The sequence below is a fragment of the Callionymus lyra genome, chromosome 5, assembly GCF_982586985.1.
Source record: "Callionymus lyra chromosome 5, fCalLyr1.hap1.1, whole genome shotgun sequence".
Taxonomy (NCBI): domain Eukaryota; kingdom Metazoa; phylum Chordata; class Actinopteri; order Syngnathiformes; family Callionymidae; genus Callionymus; species Callionymus lyra.
The window spans coordinates 18,696,682-18,711,699 of NC_141822.1; the positions used below are offsets into that span (position 1 = coordinate 18,696,682).

The 15,018-nt window shown below is 35.2% G+C and overlaps 1 protein-coding gene across 2 annotated transcripts; it reads left to right on the forward strand.

The window, feature by feature from the left end:
* The first annotated feature begins 905 nt into the window (after positions 1-905).
* Positions 906-13,474, forward strand: LOC148079671 (ER degradation-enhancing alpha-mannosidase-like protein 3). Of its 2 annotated transcripts, none has more exons than XM_087791323.1 (21): positions 906-1,031; positions 1,213-1,670; positions 1,741-1,786; positions 2,112-2,212; positions 2,411-2,450; positions 3,039-3,151; positions 3,235-3,388; positions 4,125-4,259; positions 4,330-4,435; positions 4,516-4,613; positions 4,685-4,810; positions 4,921-5,004; positions 6,304-6,387; positions 6,468-6,592; positions 6,690-6,855; positions 7,825-7,982; positions 8,059-8,176; positions 8,244-8,417; positions 8,503-8,668; positions 8,737-8,928; positions 9,787-13,474. In XM_087791323.1, exons 2-21 carry the CDS (start codon positions 1,576-1,578, stop codon positions 10,050-10,052), a joined length of 2,547 nt encoding a protein of 848 aa, XP_087647449.1. In that variant the 5' UTR covers positions 906-1,031; positions 1,213-1,575; the 3' UTR covers positions 10,053-13,474. The 2 variants fall into 2 exon arrangements, with proteins under 2 accessions (XP_087647449.1, XP_087647450.1); XM_087791324.1 differs by having other exon boundaries at positions 8,059-8,170.
* The last annotated feature ends 1,544 nt before the right edge of the window (positions 13,475-15,018 follow it).

Sequence of the window (15,018 nt, forward strand, 5' to 3'; positions counted from 1 at the left end):
TTTAATCTAGTGATAAATTAATTTTGCAAGACTTTAACCTAGAGATAAATTAATTTTGTACGACTTTAATCTAGTGATAAATTAATTTTGCAAGACTTTAATCTAGTGATAAATTAATTTTGTACGACTTTAATCTCGCGATAAAGTATTTTCGTACGATTTTAATCTAGTGATAAATTAATTTTGTAAGACTTTAATCTAGTGATCAATAAATTTTGTACGACTTTAATCTAGTGATAAATTAATTTTGTACGACTTTAATCTAGTGATAAATTAATTTTGTACGACTTTAATCAAGTGATAAATTAATTTTGTACGACTTTAATCTCGTAATTAAATATGTTGTACGATGTAATAAATGCATTTGTACGAGTTTAGTCTCGAAATAAAATTATTTGAGTGTCCCTAATACTCCTAACACTCTCTAATAATAACACAAATCATAGTTATTAATTATTGTAATAATTAGAATAATTATTAACTGTGCGTAGATGCATTTATGTACGACTTAAATCTCGCGATAAAGTATTTTCGTACGACTTTAATCTAGTGATAAATTAATTTTGTACGACTTTAATCTCGTAATTAAGTATGTTTTACTATGTAATAAATGCATTTATACGAGTTTAGTGTATAAAATAAAATAAAATAAAATAAAATAAAATAAAAGAAAATAAAAGAAAAGAAAAGAAAAGAAAAGAAAATAAAAATAAATATTATTTGAGTGTCCCTAATACTCCTAATACTCTCTTATAATAAAAAAGTATAGTTATTAATTATTCTAATAATTCTAATAATTATTAACTGCGTGAATAACTAAACGGTTGACGCGCAGGCTACGTCAGTGGCGCATAATACATACGTCATACGGGAAGGGACGCCTCCTCCTTCCGTGGCTACGCTGAGAAGCATCACAGACCGACAACTGTCTTCTCTGACAGCTCTGACCTCGGCCTCAGGAAGCTTAAAGCGTCGTCGTGGGACTCAATGTCACATTTCCGACCACGGAAAGACGTCGTTGAAAACGCCCAGTAAGTGTAATTATTCTCGAAATGATCGTTATTAGGTGTATGTTTACGAGCTTTAAAAGCTAGCTCGTTAGCATCACAAACACTCCTGCTACCTGGTTTCTGACTAACTGCTTCTACAATACAATGTAATATATATATATATGAATATATCTTTTTAATTTAAACGTTTCCTTCTCCACAGGGGTTGTTGTTCCGGGTAGCTGCTGCCTCTTTTGTTTACATCGAGGAAGCTGACCCTTTGTGTGGACATGTAGAGATCCTAACGCACCTGGATGAAGATCAGAGCAGCTGCTGTGGAGACATGAAGTTGGATCTGGGGACTAGCTAGCGTCTGTTGACGTGTGGCCTCAAGACTGTGAACCGAGCCTTGCAAAAATGAGGACAGTTGTGGAGGTAAAGGAGGTCAGATGCTCCACTGGGATTATTTAACCGGGACGACGGTGGGTGAACTGAAGTTAGTCAGTTTGAGAGCCTTCAGTTCCATCAAGGTCGCACAAGTTTAAGTAAAATATCCCGGGGAGTGGGTTGACCTGACTTTACTGGGATGATGTTGAAGATTCTTCTCATCACCTGTCTTGCTGGGTGGGCGAAATCGACGGAGAATAACAGCATGACCAGGGAAGAAAAGAACTCCATCAGGTATGCACAAACTATAGGTTCTTTTCCAAGTTTATATTTTAACATTAAACATTTATTTCTTTTGTTACAGGGATGTCATTGTGGAAATGTTTGATCATGCATACGGCAGTTACATGGTAAAGGATTCTTGCATTGATTATTTCTGTTAAAGTGAAAGCGTTTTATACATTTACATAATTCTGTTTATTTTTTTATTGTTAGATGTTTTGGGAAATGATTTGGTTGTTTAGCCTCCCTCATCTTCTTTATACAGGAAAATGCATGTAATAAAGTGACTTTGCTGGTGTATGATTTGGTTCATTTATATCTGATATTTACACCGATATTCACTTAATTTGATTATTCAAAGATTTTGTTTAACAATAATTTAACTTTGTTTAAAGTCAATATTTACCAAAATTTTATTTTATTTTATAAGCTTTTCTATATATTTGTCTGCAGAAATACGCCTATCCAGCAGACGAACTGATGCCTCTTAGCTGCAGGGGACGAGTCCGGGGCCAGGAGCCCAACAGGGGAGACATCGATGACTCTTTGGGAAAGTACGTTTTTAAAAATCTACTTGCTGTTAAGATCATTAAAATAAATGCAATTGTGTTACAAAAAAGCGGTTACTCAATAATTATACAAAATAATATGCCGTTTGTTTGTTGTATTTTCTTCCAACTGTTTTATTTCATCTTTTATAAATTGCAGTTTTTGAGTTTCAAGATCACAATATCCATTTGCTCATTTTGCAGGTTTTCGCTCACATTGATTGACACCCTTGATACTTTAGTGGTGAGTACTTGTCTGTTATTTATCTGTTCAATTCATTTTGGAATTTTAAAAGTAAAACTTAAAAGTCAGCTAATGTGAAAACCCAACGTAACCACATGTTTTAAATGTTGAAGTCTTCCTCTCCAAGATGCAGTAAGTCTCTCATGTCATCATGACCATGTTTTGAACTTATTACTTAAAGTTCTCCCCGTCTGAAATCTCGGCGAATGAGAGGTTACGAGACTGGGGTCCACTATAATGTAATAATAGCTATACTCCTCCAGCCAGCTGTAATCACGCCCCGCTTAGTTTATACAACGAGTCCCCTGGAGGTGGAGACTTCTGGGATAGATGACGCGCAGTGAAAAACTGATGTTTGACCAATTACTGAAGTGTGTGTGGTTATGGTAAATTGCATGTAATCTCCAGAAAAACACTGTTTTCAGTGGGCGGGGCTTAAGCACATTTTCTAATGTAAATATTTCAATGAAAAGAGAGTTTTGTACAAACAGACATGTACTGATGAGTCCAATAGAGGTCCAAGATATATTTAGGACACACTCGACCTTATAACAGTATTTCTTTCAACAAATGGATCTGTGTCTACAGGTGTTGAATAAGCTAGATGAGTTCGAGGATGCTGTGAGAAAAACTGTGAAGGACGTACGTCTGGACAATGACGTGGTGGTGTCCGTGTTTGAGACCAACATTCGAGTTTTGGGGTAAATGATGCGATTCATCTGAGTCAAACTAGAATAATGGTTGCATATTCTTCCCTTCGATTTGCTAACGTTCTCTCCTTCAGCGGGCTCCTGGGAGCGCATGTGATGGCCGACATGCTCCGGCAACGTGGCGAGAGGATGCAGTGGTACAAGGATGAGCTCCTGAACATGGCAAAAGAACTAGGCCATCGATTACTCCCTGCCTTTAACACCACCAGTGGCCTTCCTTACCCCAAGGTACTCCCTTCTTTTCCTTATGGATCATATCAGGCCTGCGGGGTATTCTGGATCACACTAAAGCCTGGTTTTAATTTTAACTATGACATACATTTTTCATATACTGCTGAATAAAATGCAGCGGTTGGAAATAACGTGGTCACATTTTACCTTGTTAAGGAAATGTTAATATTAGATAGAGTTGGAAAGAGTGCAGAAAGAAGGCTTCGAAGAAGTCACTGTACTACTGAATAATAGAAGTTGCACATGATTGATAATTATTGCATTTAATTTAATGTACCTGATCTCTTAGTTATTTAATTTTTGAAAATTTATGTTTTTCTATAGATCTCTTTTTTGGTTTACCTACAAGAAAAAACATGTTTAGTAGATGAATACTTTGGCTTAACACTATCATAATTCTTAATTTACAGCTGCTTTGTGACAAACCATGATATATTTTGATAATAATTGTCTTCTTAATAAAAGAACATGTGTCTAAGGATACTGTAAATCCTTTATCCTTTTTTTTAATAAAGCCTGTAAATGAATGTTTATAAAAGAAAGCTCAGTCACTTAGTATGTAGTTTTTTTGTTAACTTTTGGTTTTTGTTTGTTTTTTCAGGTAAAGAATAGGCCATTAAAATTTGAGAAAATATGTTTCATTTAGATTGTTTTCATTTTTAATAAAATTGAGAATTCAAAAAATGTAGTTTAAATAAAGACTTTCCAAAAGTAAATCATTTTCCTTCTGCAGGTAAATCTTCGCTATGGAGTCTTCAACCCGCTCTCAAGGACAGGCAGTGAGTCGGATACTTGCACCGCCTGTGCTGGAACCATGATCCTGGAGTTTGCTGCCCTCAGCCGTCTGTCTGGAGAGTCTGTGTTCGAGGTACAAACTTTTCTCCTTTGTGGTGTCGCCCTTCCCTGCTACCGTCTGAACATGGATCTCTGCTGACCAGGACCATGCGAGGAAGGCTCTGGACGTCTTGTGGGAGAGACGACAGAAGGGGAGCGACCTGGTGGGGATGGTGATTAACATCCATAATGGAGAATGGGTCCGTAGAGGTGAGCCTATATCTGCACTCCAGGCAACATTAAATCAATAATGCTTCACTTTTTCATCCTGTTTTGCCTGCTGTTTTTAGAGAGCGGAGTCGGTGCTGGTATCGACTCGTACTATGAATATTTGATGAAGGCTTACATTCTTCTGGGCGACGACGTCTTCCTCGAGAGGTTCAACATTGTACGATGATATACATATTTTATCGTTTTTCTTGCTTCTACCTTTTCCCTCACTCTGATTTGATGTGACAGCACTATATTGCCATCATGAAGTACATAAGTCAACCTCCCCTGCTGCTCAACGTGCACATGCATAACCCCACTGTGAGTGTGCGCACCTGGATGGATTCACTCCTGGCGTTCTTCCCGGGTCTCCAGGTGTGTGAGAAAGACGCTTGTGTTTATTCCATTCACACGGCTCACGCCTACGAGCATCCAAACTTTGTTCTGGTGATGTTTAATCTCATGGTTTTGTTTTGTCTTTGTAGGTTTTAAGAGGAGATCTCAAACCAGCCATCGAGACTCATGAGATGCTTTACCAAGTCACCAAACAACACAAGTTTCTTCCTGAGGTAAGAAGTTAAAAACGATGTCACAGTTACTGTTGAAGTTACTGTATATAACATTACTGTCTTGCATTTGTATGTTTAGTCGTCTTCAAGTGATTCCAACTACCCCTAAAAACATGTTAAAACCATACATTTACCCCAATGTTATATCTGTATTGATGTATATCTGTGCATTCAGAATATTGAATAGTTATTTTTTATATTTTATTATTTTGAAACTTTGATCATTTTTTAAAGTAAATGTGTTTTTTACATATTTTAATTAGATAATGTGTATATCGTATTATTTTATTATTATTATTATTATTATATATATATTTTTTTTAATAATTTGATTTTAAAAATAGAAAACTTTTCAATTAATATTTTTGTACATAGAATTTGATATTTTAATTCCAGTAAAATAATACATTTTCTTAATTCAGTTTTTTATTGGTAGACTTTAAAATGCAATATAAACATGCTGGACCAATTATACCAACGTTTTTATGATGGATTAAAAAAGATTTTTTAGATTTATTTTTGTTTAATAATTGGAATGTTAAACTGTTATAGAAATGTAAATCATTCGATATAGAAATTATTAAATGAAATGATTCAATAAGTAATTCGATGCTAAAGAAAACAATGACACAATTTCTGTTTTCTATTTTTATTGTTATTGTTAAATTTAACAGTTCAATATTCTTTTAATATACTTCCATAATTCTGCACGGAAACGCACCATCTACAATTTGGGATTAGCTAGTGCCTTTTTTTTTTTTTTCTTTTTAATTAAAAACTAATCATTTTTAGTACTTTTTATATTTATGCTTTGATATCATATCTTGCCAGAATCAGAATCCTGTCGATCTGGTTCTGCTTCTAGGTCGATGTAAATAACAGACAAGTGTTCGTCTAAAGTGTGAAGAACGAGTAGAAAGTCTTCAACGAGTCAACTTCAGAATAAAATTATAATTATAATCACAAGTATAATATTGATTTGTTACCGTTTGTTTATCCGTCATTTAGCATTATATACTAGGTAACTTTTTTTTATATTCAACATAATGTAGTGTGTTTGTTAAGGAACTGTCAATTATTTATTTATTTTTCATTTTGGCCTGTAACATTTTGACACTTGCGATTCTGCATAGCATAACCTAATCATGCAAGACCGCTTAAGTTGTACAGGTATGTATATATATATATATTGGTATCTATAGATTAATGAAATTAGTTGAATATAAGTGTGGAAAAATCACATAAATGGAGTTTAAATTATTAGAAATCTAATGAGTGTTTATTGTATCCTGTCTTCAGGCTTTTACAACAGAGTTCAGAGTTCATTGGGGCCAACACTTATTGAGACCAGAGTTTGCTGAAAGCACCTACTACCTCTATAAGGTACACTTATTTTGGATATTGATTTGTCTTTTTACAAATATTGGATGGATTGTAAAAATATTTTGTGGTGACCTGCACAGGCCACTGGTGACCCGTACTACCTCAGAGTGGGACAGTCTATCGTGGAGAAGCTCAACGCCTACGCCAGGGTGCCTTGTGGCTTCGCTGCTGTGCAGGATGTTCGCACCGGGACACATGAAGACAGGTGTTACATCATCAAGTGTCCCTGCTTCAGAGCGACACCTACCTCACGGTGCTCATCATTATTGTGTCGCAAACAATTTTGTCTCGTTCCTGTGCAGGATGGACTCGTTCTTTCTGGCGGAGATGTTCAAATACCTTTACCTGCTGTTTTCTGAGAAAACACAACTTCCTTTAGATATCGACGACTACATCTTCACCACAGAGGCACACCTTCTACCCGTCTCACTCTCCACCACTCATCCACCGTGTCGGGGCAATAAAACGGTAAGATTTGAGCCACTTTCTGAAAGTAGAAATGTTTACAGAAAAGTACAAAGATTGAAATTAAGCTGTAGTAAAACTAAACTAACTCTGAAACTAATAATGCATGGATGTCGTGTTTTCAAAAGACGCGCATTATATTTATACTACGGATGTTGAGCGTTATAATTTCTTCATCTTTTTACTTACAAATCGTAAGCAAATTCTTGTTAAATTCGTTTTGTGATACTTTGGTTGCAATTCCCTAGTACACCACCAGGTGTCAGTGTAAGCAAAGAAGCTTCAAAAAAGGCAGCTGACGTGTGTTTCGTTTCATTCCTTTCACTACTTTTGTTTATCGGTGCTACCGGAATATTGAATGGTTGAATTTAACATTTAATATTTCAAAACTTATTATTTACATTTGGATTCTTTAATTCTATAATTTATATAATAAGAAATTGAATTTGTTTATGCTGAATAATGGAATTCAACATTTAAAAATGTATTTAAAATTAATGGCTTTTCTTTAAACGTTGAGTTTGATATTCTAACTCTAATAATAATAATAATTCAAGTACAATTTCTAAATTCAAAATAATTTGGTCAAAATGTAATTCCACACAGTTTACATTCTAATTCCAACAATTCAAAATTGATGTTTTTAATTAAATATAAAAATCTTGTTATAATGGTAATGTTTTATTGAATATTAAAGTGTACGAATGAAAAATATTGATTGATTTTTGGATGATTGGTATTAAAATATTAACTCTACATGAAATTACATTAATTTTAAACAAACTATTTTTCCAATTTCTTTAATACAATTGTCAAGAAATGAAATCAAATGAAACCTTTTAATATAATTAACTTATTTGATTCAACTATTCAAAAGAGTAATTCAATGCTCAAAAAAGACAACATAAAAAAGAATGAATTATTTTCAACATTGTAAATGTATTTTGACATTTATCTTTGTTCCCGGTGCAGGAAACTTTTTCAGTCGCCCAAGAAGACGATCTGTTCACTCACACCTGCCCCAGCACGGAGACCTTGTTCCCCAACAATCCATCCTTTGCCAAAACCATCCGGGACGGGTACAAGTATCTCACTGGAGTAGGTCGAGCATTCAAACCTTTACCCGTCAGGTGAGTTCAATCACATTGACATTAAATATGAGTGTGTCGTGAAAACCCTTCACTCGCTCGGCTCCTGCTTCCTCAGGGAAATCGAACTTCCGATCCACGACAATATGATGGAGCCTGTGGAGTTTCTGAAGAGCATGGGCATCTCTCTCACGCCCCTGCATGAAGCCGTGGCTGGAGAATCAGCGAATGTAATGGTGATTTAAATGAAGGGAACTTTAAATCAGTCGTCTAAATCCTTGTTTCTAAACGTTAACCCTTCAGGAACATAAAGGAGTGTACAGATTAAAACTTGTGGCCGAGGTCAGCCAGACATCGGATGAAGGGGCTGTGGTGCCTCATGTAGTTCAACTCATATCGCCTCCATTTCTGGGTGTCACTGTGCTCATCGCGGGACCAGCCAAGTTCGGTATGGATCTCACCAAGCACGAGCATGGAGTAAGAATTTTCATTATCCACACATGAGATTTCTATTGCATAATCTAAGTCACTCGGATGATTGTTAATAAAATTGTTTTCGCAGGTGAAGGGCAGAATAGTCAAGGCGTCCCCCTACACTGCATGCAGGCAGGTGGATAACCCCGTCCAGGTCAAAGGTCACATTGCTCTGGCGCTCCGCGGCGACTGCATGTTTGCCGTCAAAGCTCGGTGGCTGCAGGAGGCCGGAGCGATCGGCGTCATCTTCATCGGTGCGAATCAAAGACAGACGTTTATATTAACAAAGATGATGCTAACTTTCTTTTCGTTTTATCCTCAGATGACCGCGAAGGCAGCAGCAGCGCTGAAACGCCGCTGTTCCAGATGGTCGGGGATGGCGACTCCACCGACGACATCACTATACCTTTAGTTTTCCTCTTCAGCCAAGAGGGCGCCACGCTCACGAGCGCACTGGAAGAACATCGCAACGTAGACGTGCTTCTGATTCCTAAAGAGAAGCAGTTTGGACAAGGTGAGCAAAAGAAAGTAGCAAAAGTTGGTATGCATTTAGGGGACTGTGAAACAAATCCTACAGCATTTTTCATATTAAAGCAGCACTATGTAACATTGAACATACATGTTTTTGGCTCCCTCCACTGGTGCAACGGTGTATTGGCATTGTTGTGAAACGGAAGAATCTCTAGTTATGGGTTATTATAATTTTAATTTTATTTTTTGGAAGCTCCAAAAAGTTCCTCTCACAACTTATGGAAATGAAGGCAATTGCCATTTCTGACTCACTGTCCTAATGCAGGAGTAGGAGTGTGTATTGACAAGAATCTGGAGTATTGATACGATGCAGAGCAATGATGCCATATATTGTGATGTACTGTGAAACTCTAGGAACACTGATATATTTGTAGTATTGTCGAGTACTTGACTCTGGTGTAGCAGAATTTACAGACCACATGACTCTTGACAAAGGTCGTAACTTCTCTTATTTGTTTTGAAACCTAAATATGTCCAAACATCAGTTTCTAGAGCTGCTCACAACAACATAATGACTGCAACACAAATTAAGAACCTTTAGAATATTTGCATGTTAATTGTAAATAAAAGTAGATTATTATTTAGTTTTTCATACATGTTAGTAATTACTATAATAGTCATAAAATCATTGAAATTTCATACATTTTGATATGAATACAGTTGAGTAACTAAATTATTTAGTGATTCTCTTTTGCAATTGGGAAAATTCAAGTGATTGTGAAAGTTATATACATATTGCTGCTTTAATAATTAAAAATATAAATGCATATATGTATGTATACACACACTCGTTTTCTACTTTTAACCCTAAATCTTTGCTCTTTTTTTAATCTCAATGCAGATAAAACAATGAAAACTGTTGGCATGAATTTAAAATTCCGACTGGCAGAGGAGGGGGAGCTGGAGGACGGCACGACCAAAGGACCCACTCTGGAATTTGTTCTGGGGAAAGATGGGTTGCTTCTTAAAGAAGAGGAAGAAGGAGGTCTTTTGGGGGAACTTCAATCACAGACGAGCTGCACGACGCCTCAAGGGAGCAAAAAAACGGATGCAGCAGATTCATCTTCGACAGAAAAATCAAACAGTGAAGCAGAAACGGAACCTTGATAACAGGACGACGAAGACACAGAAGATGTTCTTTCAAAATCAGTCTGTGAGGAATCTTGAGTCTTTTTCTTAGATTACGTCCACACTGCCACATTCAGAGGGATCACTTTTACATATATTTTCTATATTTCAGAAAGAATCCCAGAAAACACTTGGTGATTTTGAAGCTTTGCTGCTTTTGCGTTACTGTTTTTTTTTTTGCCACATTCTTAAGCTGTAAAAAAAAAGGAAATTTGTTTCTTTAGATGAAAAAAGAAAACTTGAACCATTTAATTTCATTGGACGGTGAGGTGAACTATTTAGTATATTGTCGATTCATAAAATTAATCTTATACAGTATGTAATACATTTGCAAAAGTTATCTTGTGGGGGCTGATTCTAAAAAACAAGTGTGTTTTTGTGTATATCAGAGCAATCTGAATATTTAATCGTTGAAACTAACATTTCAAATGTTGAAACCTATTTTTTTAAAACTAGTTGTGCTGGCAATAATTATGATTTTGATAACTTGGCTGGTATAGGCTGTTGGCACTATTGTACCAATATTTTAACGTTGAATTTAAAAAGCTACACATTTTAAAATATAGAATTTGGAATTTTTTAGATTTGGATTATCAAACTATAAGAAGAAACTTGTTAATTTTCTAAATGTTCCATTTTTTAAAATTCAATCATTTAAAGAAATCCATTCAACCTTTTAAGTCGGGAGTTATTGAATTGTGTTATTCAATACAAACACATTCAAAGTTTCAATATTTGATTTAATATTCTGATTGCGTTGATATACTAGCATCACAGTGTTCCTTGTGCAACAGAAGTCAAAGGCCTGTTGAGTGAGAATATTTGTGAATGGTCTGGTTTGAGGAAGATATGATCTAAGTTTAAGAAGAATCCTCATGTTCATGTAATGGCATTTAATCAGCTGTATTTGGTTCAAACGTAGCTTTGAAAGTGTGGCAAAAAGATTTCCATCGGACCAATGTTTTTAACACATTTTAATAGGTTTTTTTTCTTTTAAATTATCATTGGGTTTTTTTGGTGCTACCTCGTTAGCAGGTTGAGTAGCTGACCAGGGATCTGCTGCTGCAAAGATGTAGTTGCCAAGTTGTGACGCTCATAACTACATTCACTTTCAAGGAGAGACTCGGGAGAACAAACATTTGATTTCTCCTCTCTCTCGTTACTTGTCGGATTATTTTTTTTTGTTGTTCTTAGTACTTCATCTGATGTCAATCCAGGTGTTTTTTTCTGTCGTCAAGGATGAATGGATGAGCACGACCTTAAATTTTCCCCCTTATTTTCTTTAACTACTTGTTTTTATCTTGAACAATCACGGCACACTTCACTTCTCTGGAAATTATTTTAACAATGTTTTGGTTACTTGGCCCGATCACTCTGTGACCACCTTGGTTACTGAGCGGAATGTTTTATCTTTTAGAAAGAAAGAAAAAAAACAATTCAGAAAAAACCCTTGTCATTAAATACTGATGTAGTCTGAGACCCTTCAGTTTTCACAACCTAAGCGCTTTGTGACCCTGGTCTAGAAAAGCGCTATATAAATAAAATTTACTTACTTAAAGACAACGTTCTTCGCTGTTCCAGTTACACCATTCCAACAGTAGGGGGAGGCAGAAACAAACTTGTTCAATCTTACGTAGTGCAACTTCAATGACAATAAATCACATTTGTCAGGATTTTGTCAGCAAAAATACTATTAGGGTTTTTTTTAATCATAGGAACCTTTTTTTTCTTTTCCAAATCATCGATGCAAATGAAAGCTTTTTGTGTCTAAAGAAAAAACAAATCATAGTGGTGTGATGACTCGTGGTGACATATTTGGTTTTTACTACAAAGTCTCTTTTATTTGAATGAAAGAACACGGTCAATAGCTCTAAGTCGCGGCACATAACCTGATATTTCCGAAAATATAGTTTGATTCGACACAGTTTTTCAATCCCAGTAAGCGCCTTGTTATTTCTGCATAATGATGTTGAATATACATGATCAGTTGTTGGCGCTCAAATATTGTAGGACATGAGCGAGGAATGGAGCAAATGTAGGAATTTAAATTACTGTATATCTTCAGGGATTCTAAATTTCAATTTACTGTGTTTTACTGAATCTGTGAAGTTGTTTCTTTAGCATAGTGGGGTTTTTCTGAGGGATCAAGTCTCATCACCATTGACTTAAATATGCTTTACAAACTTGCATATAAATGCAGATGATCAGGGGTTAAGCAAGCTAACTTTAAACAGAAGAAAGACAATGTACTGTTGTGTATTTTGCAGTATTCAAATCAACTGTACTAACCATGGTATTCTAAGTCGGACCCAAAGACGCACAGCACAGAAAAACAGTGTTTTTTATTCCTCATTATTTTACTTCAGTGCCTATTGATGAGGATCAGCACCTCTAAATATGGGGTTCTAAGGTGACTCCAACCTCCCCATGAAAAAAGATTGGCTCTGGAAACATTTTCTCATTTAACCAAATATTTTTGATTTAAAAAAAAAAAAAAAAAAAAAGAGCTGAGCCAAAAGACCCTAGTGTGTAATGAAGAATTACTGAACTGTCTTATGGGAAGACGTGATGGCAAAGTCTTTGGAGAAATAACAAGTCAAGGGTTCAATTAAATCCTCTTATCAGGGACTTGTAGCAGACCCCTGCATTAGCCAAGTTCTTCCTGCTTTGGAGCAAATTAGAACCTTATTCAAGATGTGTTGCGTTGATGTTACAATTTAAAATTAATTGTATGATATGCTTTTATTTAGTTAAAGGATCATGAAATGTCATGCTCTCATTCATGCGTTTTTTTGTTCAACACAAGTTATTCCAACGTGTTCTTTGTCATTCTTCCGTGAATGAAGTTCATACATTCGTGTCGGAAACATGTTGAAATACATCTGCAGCAAAGATAAACATGTGGAGGTTCTTGTTAGTTTTGTACTGAAGCACTTTGAGAATATGTCGTGCTCTCTGTGTCTGGTGACAAATATTTAATACTATACTTTTACTGTGCAATATGTTTTTATCGATCAGACTTTTAATATTGTTTTGTTTTTTTTTCAGAATATTTTAAGTGATTTAATATATACTTGATTCAGTTGTTACACGTTTGCATGTCTGTGTGTGATCCCTGACGTTTTGTTTCATCGTCAGAGTTTCTATTATTCACATGTGAGCGGATGTTTGTGTGAGAGAAACGCATTTTAATGAAATATACTCAAGACGATGTACTTGTTTCTTCATCGGTGGTTTTTATCTTTTTATCATTTATTTGAAACCAAACTTTGTATCTCCAACTTGTGTTTCTTGCTGTAACACAGACATAAAGGACCAGAGGTGACGATGTTATTAGTTTGACTTTGAAAATGACGATTTATATGTTTTTTATTTCTACTAATAAATTGATTTGAGCCCAATGTTTAATGAGTGTCCTTTCTGATGTCTTATCTCATTTATATTTTTTTAATATAATAACTTTCTGAAACTTTAATGTGGGCATGATTCTCATTATCAAAAAAAAGAGGTCAGAAATAGAAATTTAATATTTTCCGACTTAAAATTCTGGTTCTTACTTTCAGAGCTATTCATGATCAGACTCCTTCTTCCATCACTGATCTGATCTAGCCTTACGCCCCAGCTCGGGCTCTGAGGTCTGTGGATCAGAATCTACTTATGGTTCCTGAACACGGTTCAGGACCAGAGGAGAGAAATCTTTTCAGGCTGTTGCTCCTAAGCTTTGGAACAATCTTCCTCTCCCTCTGTGTTTGATGATCTACTGACTCCTTCAAGAAACATCTTAAGACATTTCTATTTGTTCAGGCTTTTCCTTGATTTTCTGGAACTCCTGTTGTGTTATCAGTTTTATCTTGACTTTTAAAATATATACTTTATTGAATATTGTTTTGATTGTTTAAGCGCTTTGTGACCCTGGTCTAGAAAAGCGCTATACAAATAAAAATGACTTACTTACTTACTTTCTAAAAACTAGTTTCTACACGTCAACACAATGTCTGATTGTACCTTGTTTTTTATTTAATTATAATATAGGTTCAACTCAATGTATTTTAGGTTAATTTAAACATTGAAATGTATCGTATAAACATTGACATTAGTCTTGTTTACTAATATAACCGTCTCTAATTTTATTTTTATTTTGAAGATGGTTTCACATCCCTAAAACCTTGGGGTTGCTGTGCTCAGTAAAGTGAGTCATGTTTCTCTGCCCTCTGAGGCTGCAGGTACAATGTAATGACAGGTTGACCTTTTATGCGTCACCGTTTTAATCCTCAGCGTCATCACTGTCTCCTGGATATAACTCTTAAAGAGAATCTTAATCATCCCAACATTCAATGAATAAAAACATTTTTTCTTGTCGAACCATTTAAAACCAAAAATCTTATATGCATTAAAACCGGTTCCACGCGTCATCCTGTCTGACATTTCCTCTCGTTCCTCCTGCTTCCTAAACGAATTGCTGCTGCCTTCACTGTCGCTGGAAAATTGGGTGAGTGTGACGTCACAAAACACTGACTATTTAGTTGCTTTTTCTTTTTTTTTTACCCCAATTTATATTTTCTCTGGAAAACCATGCACGCACAAGACATATACAAATGCATGTTGGAAATAAAAATGTTTTTTATTTGTTTATTATTAAATAGAAATGTGTTTTATTAATTAATTCATAATTAATTATTAATAAAGAAAAATAACGAAATTAACAATATATTCGCTATTTTTTTTGGCCGAAACACAAATAAAGTTGCAACGATGTAGATCAGTTTGTCTCATGACTCCTTAAAAATGAGAAAAAAAACAACAAACTCTAGAAACAAATCTTTTTATTTAAAAATACTCATCCCATATAAATAATGCTTAAACACAAACATGCTCACAAAAAAGGTAGATGACTGTGTGTAACGTGAACTATTGACAAAGAAAAGGAAGAAAATATAATACAGAT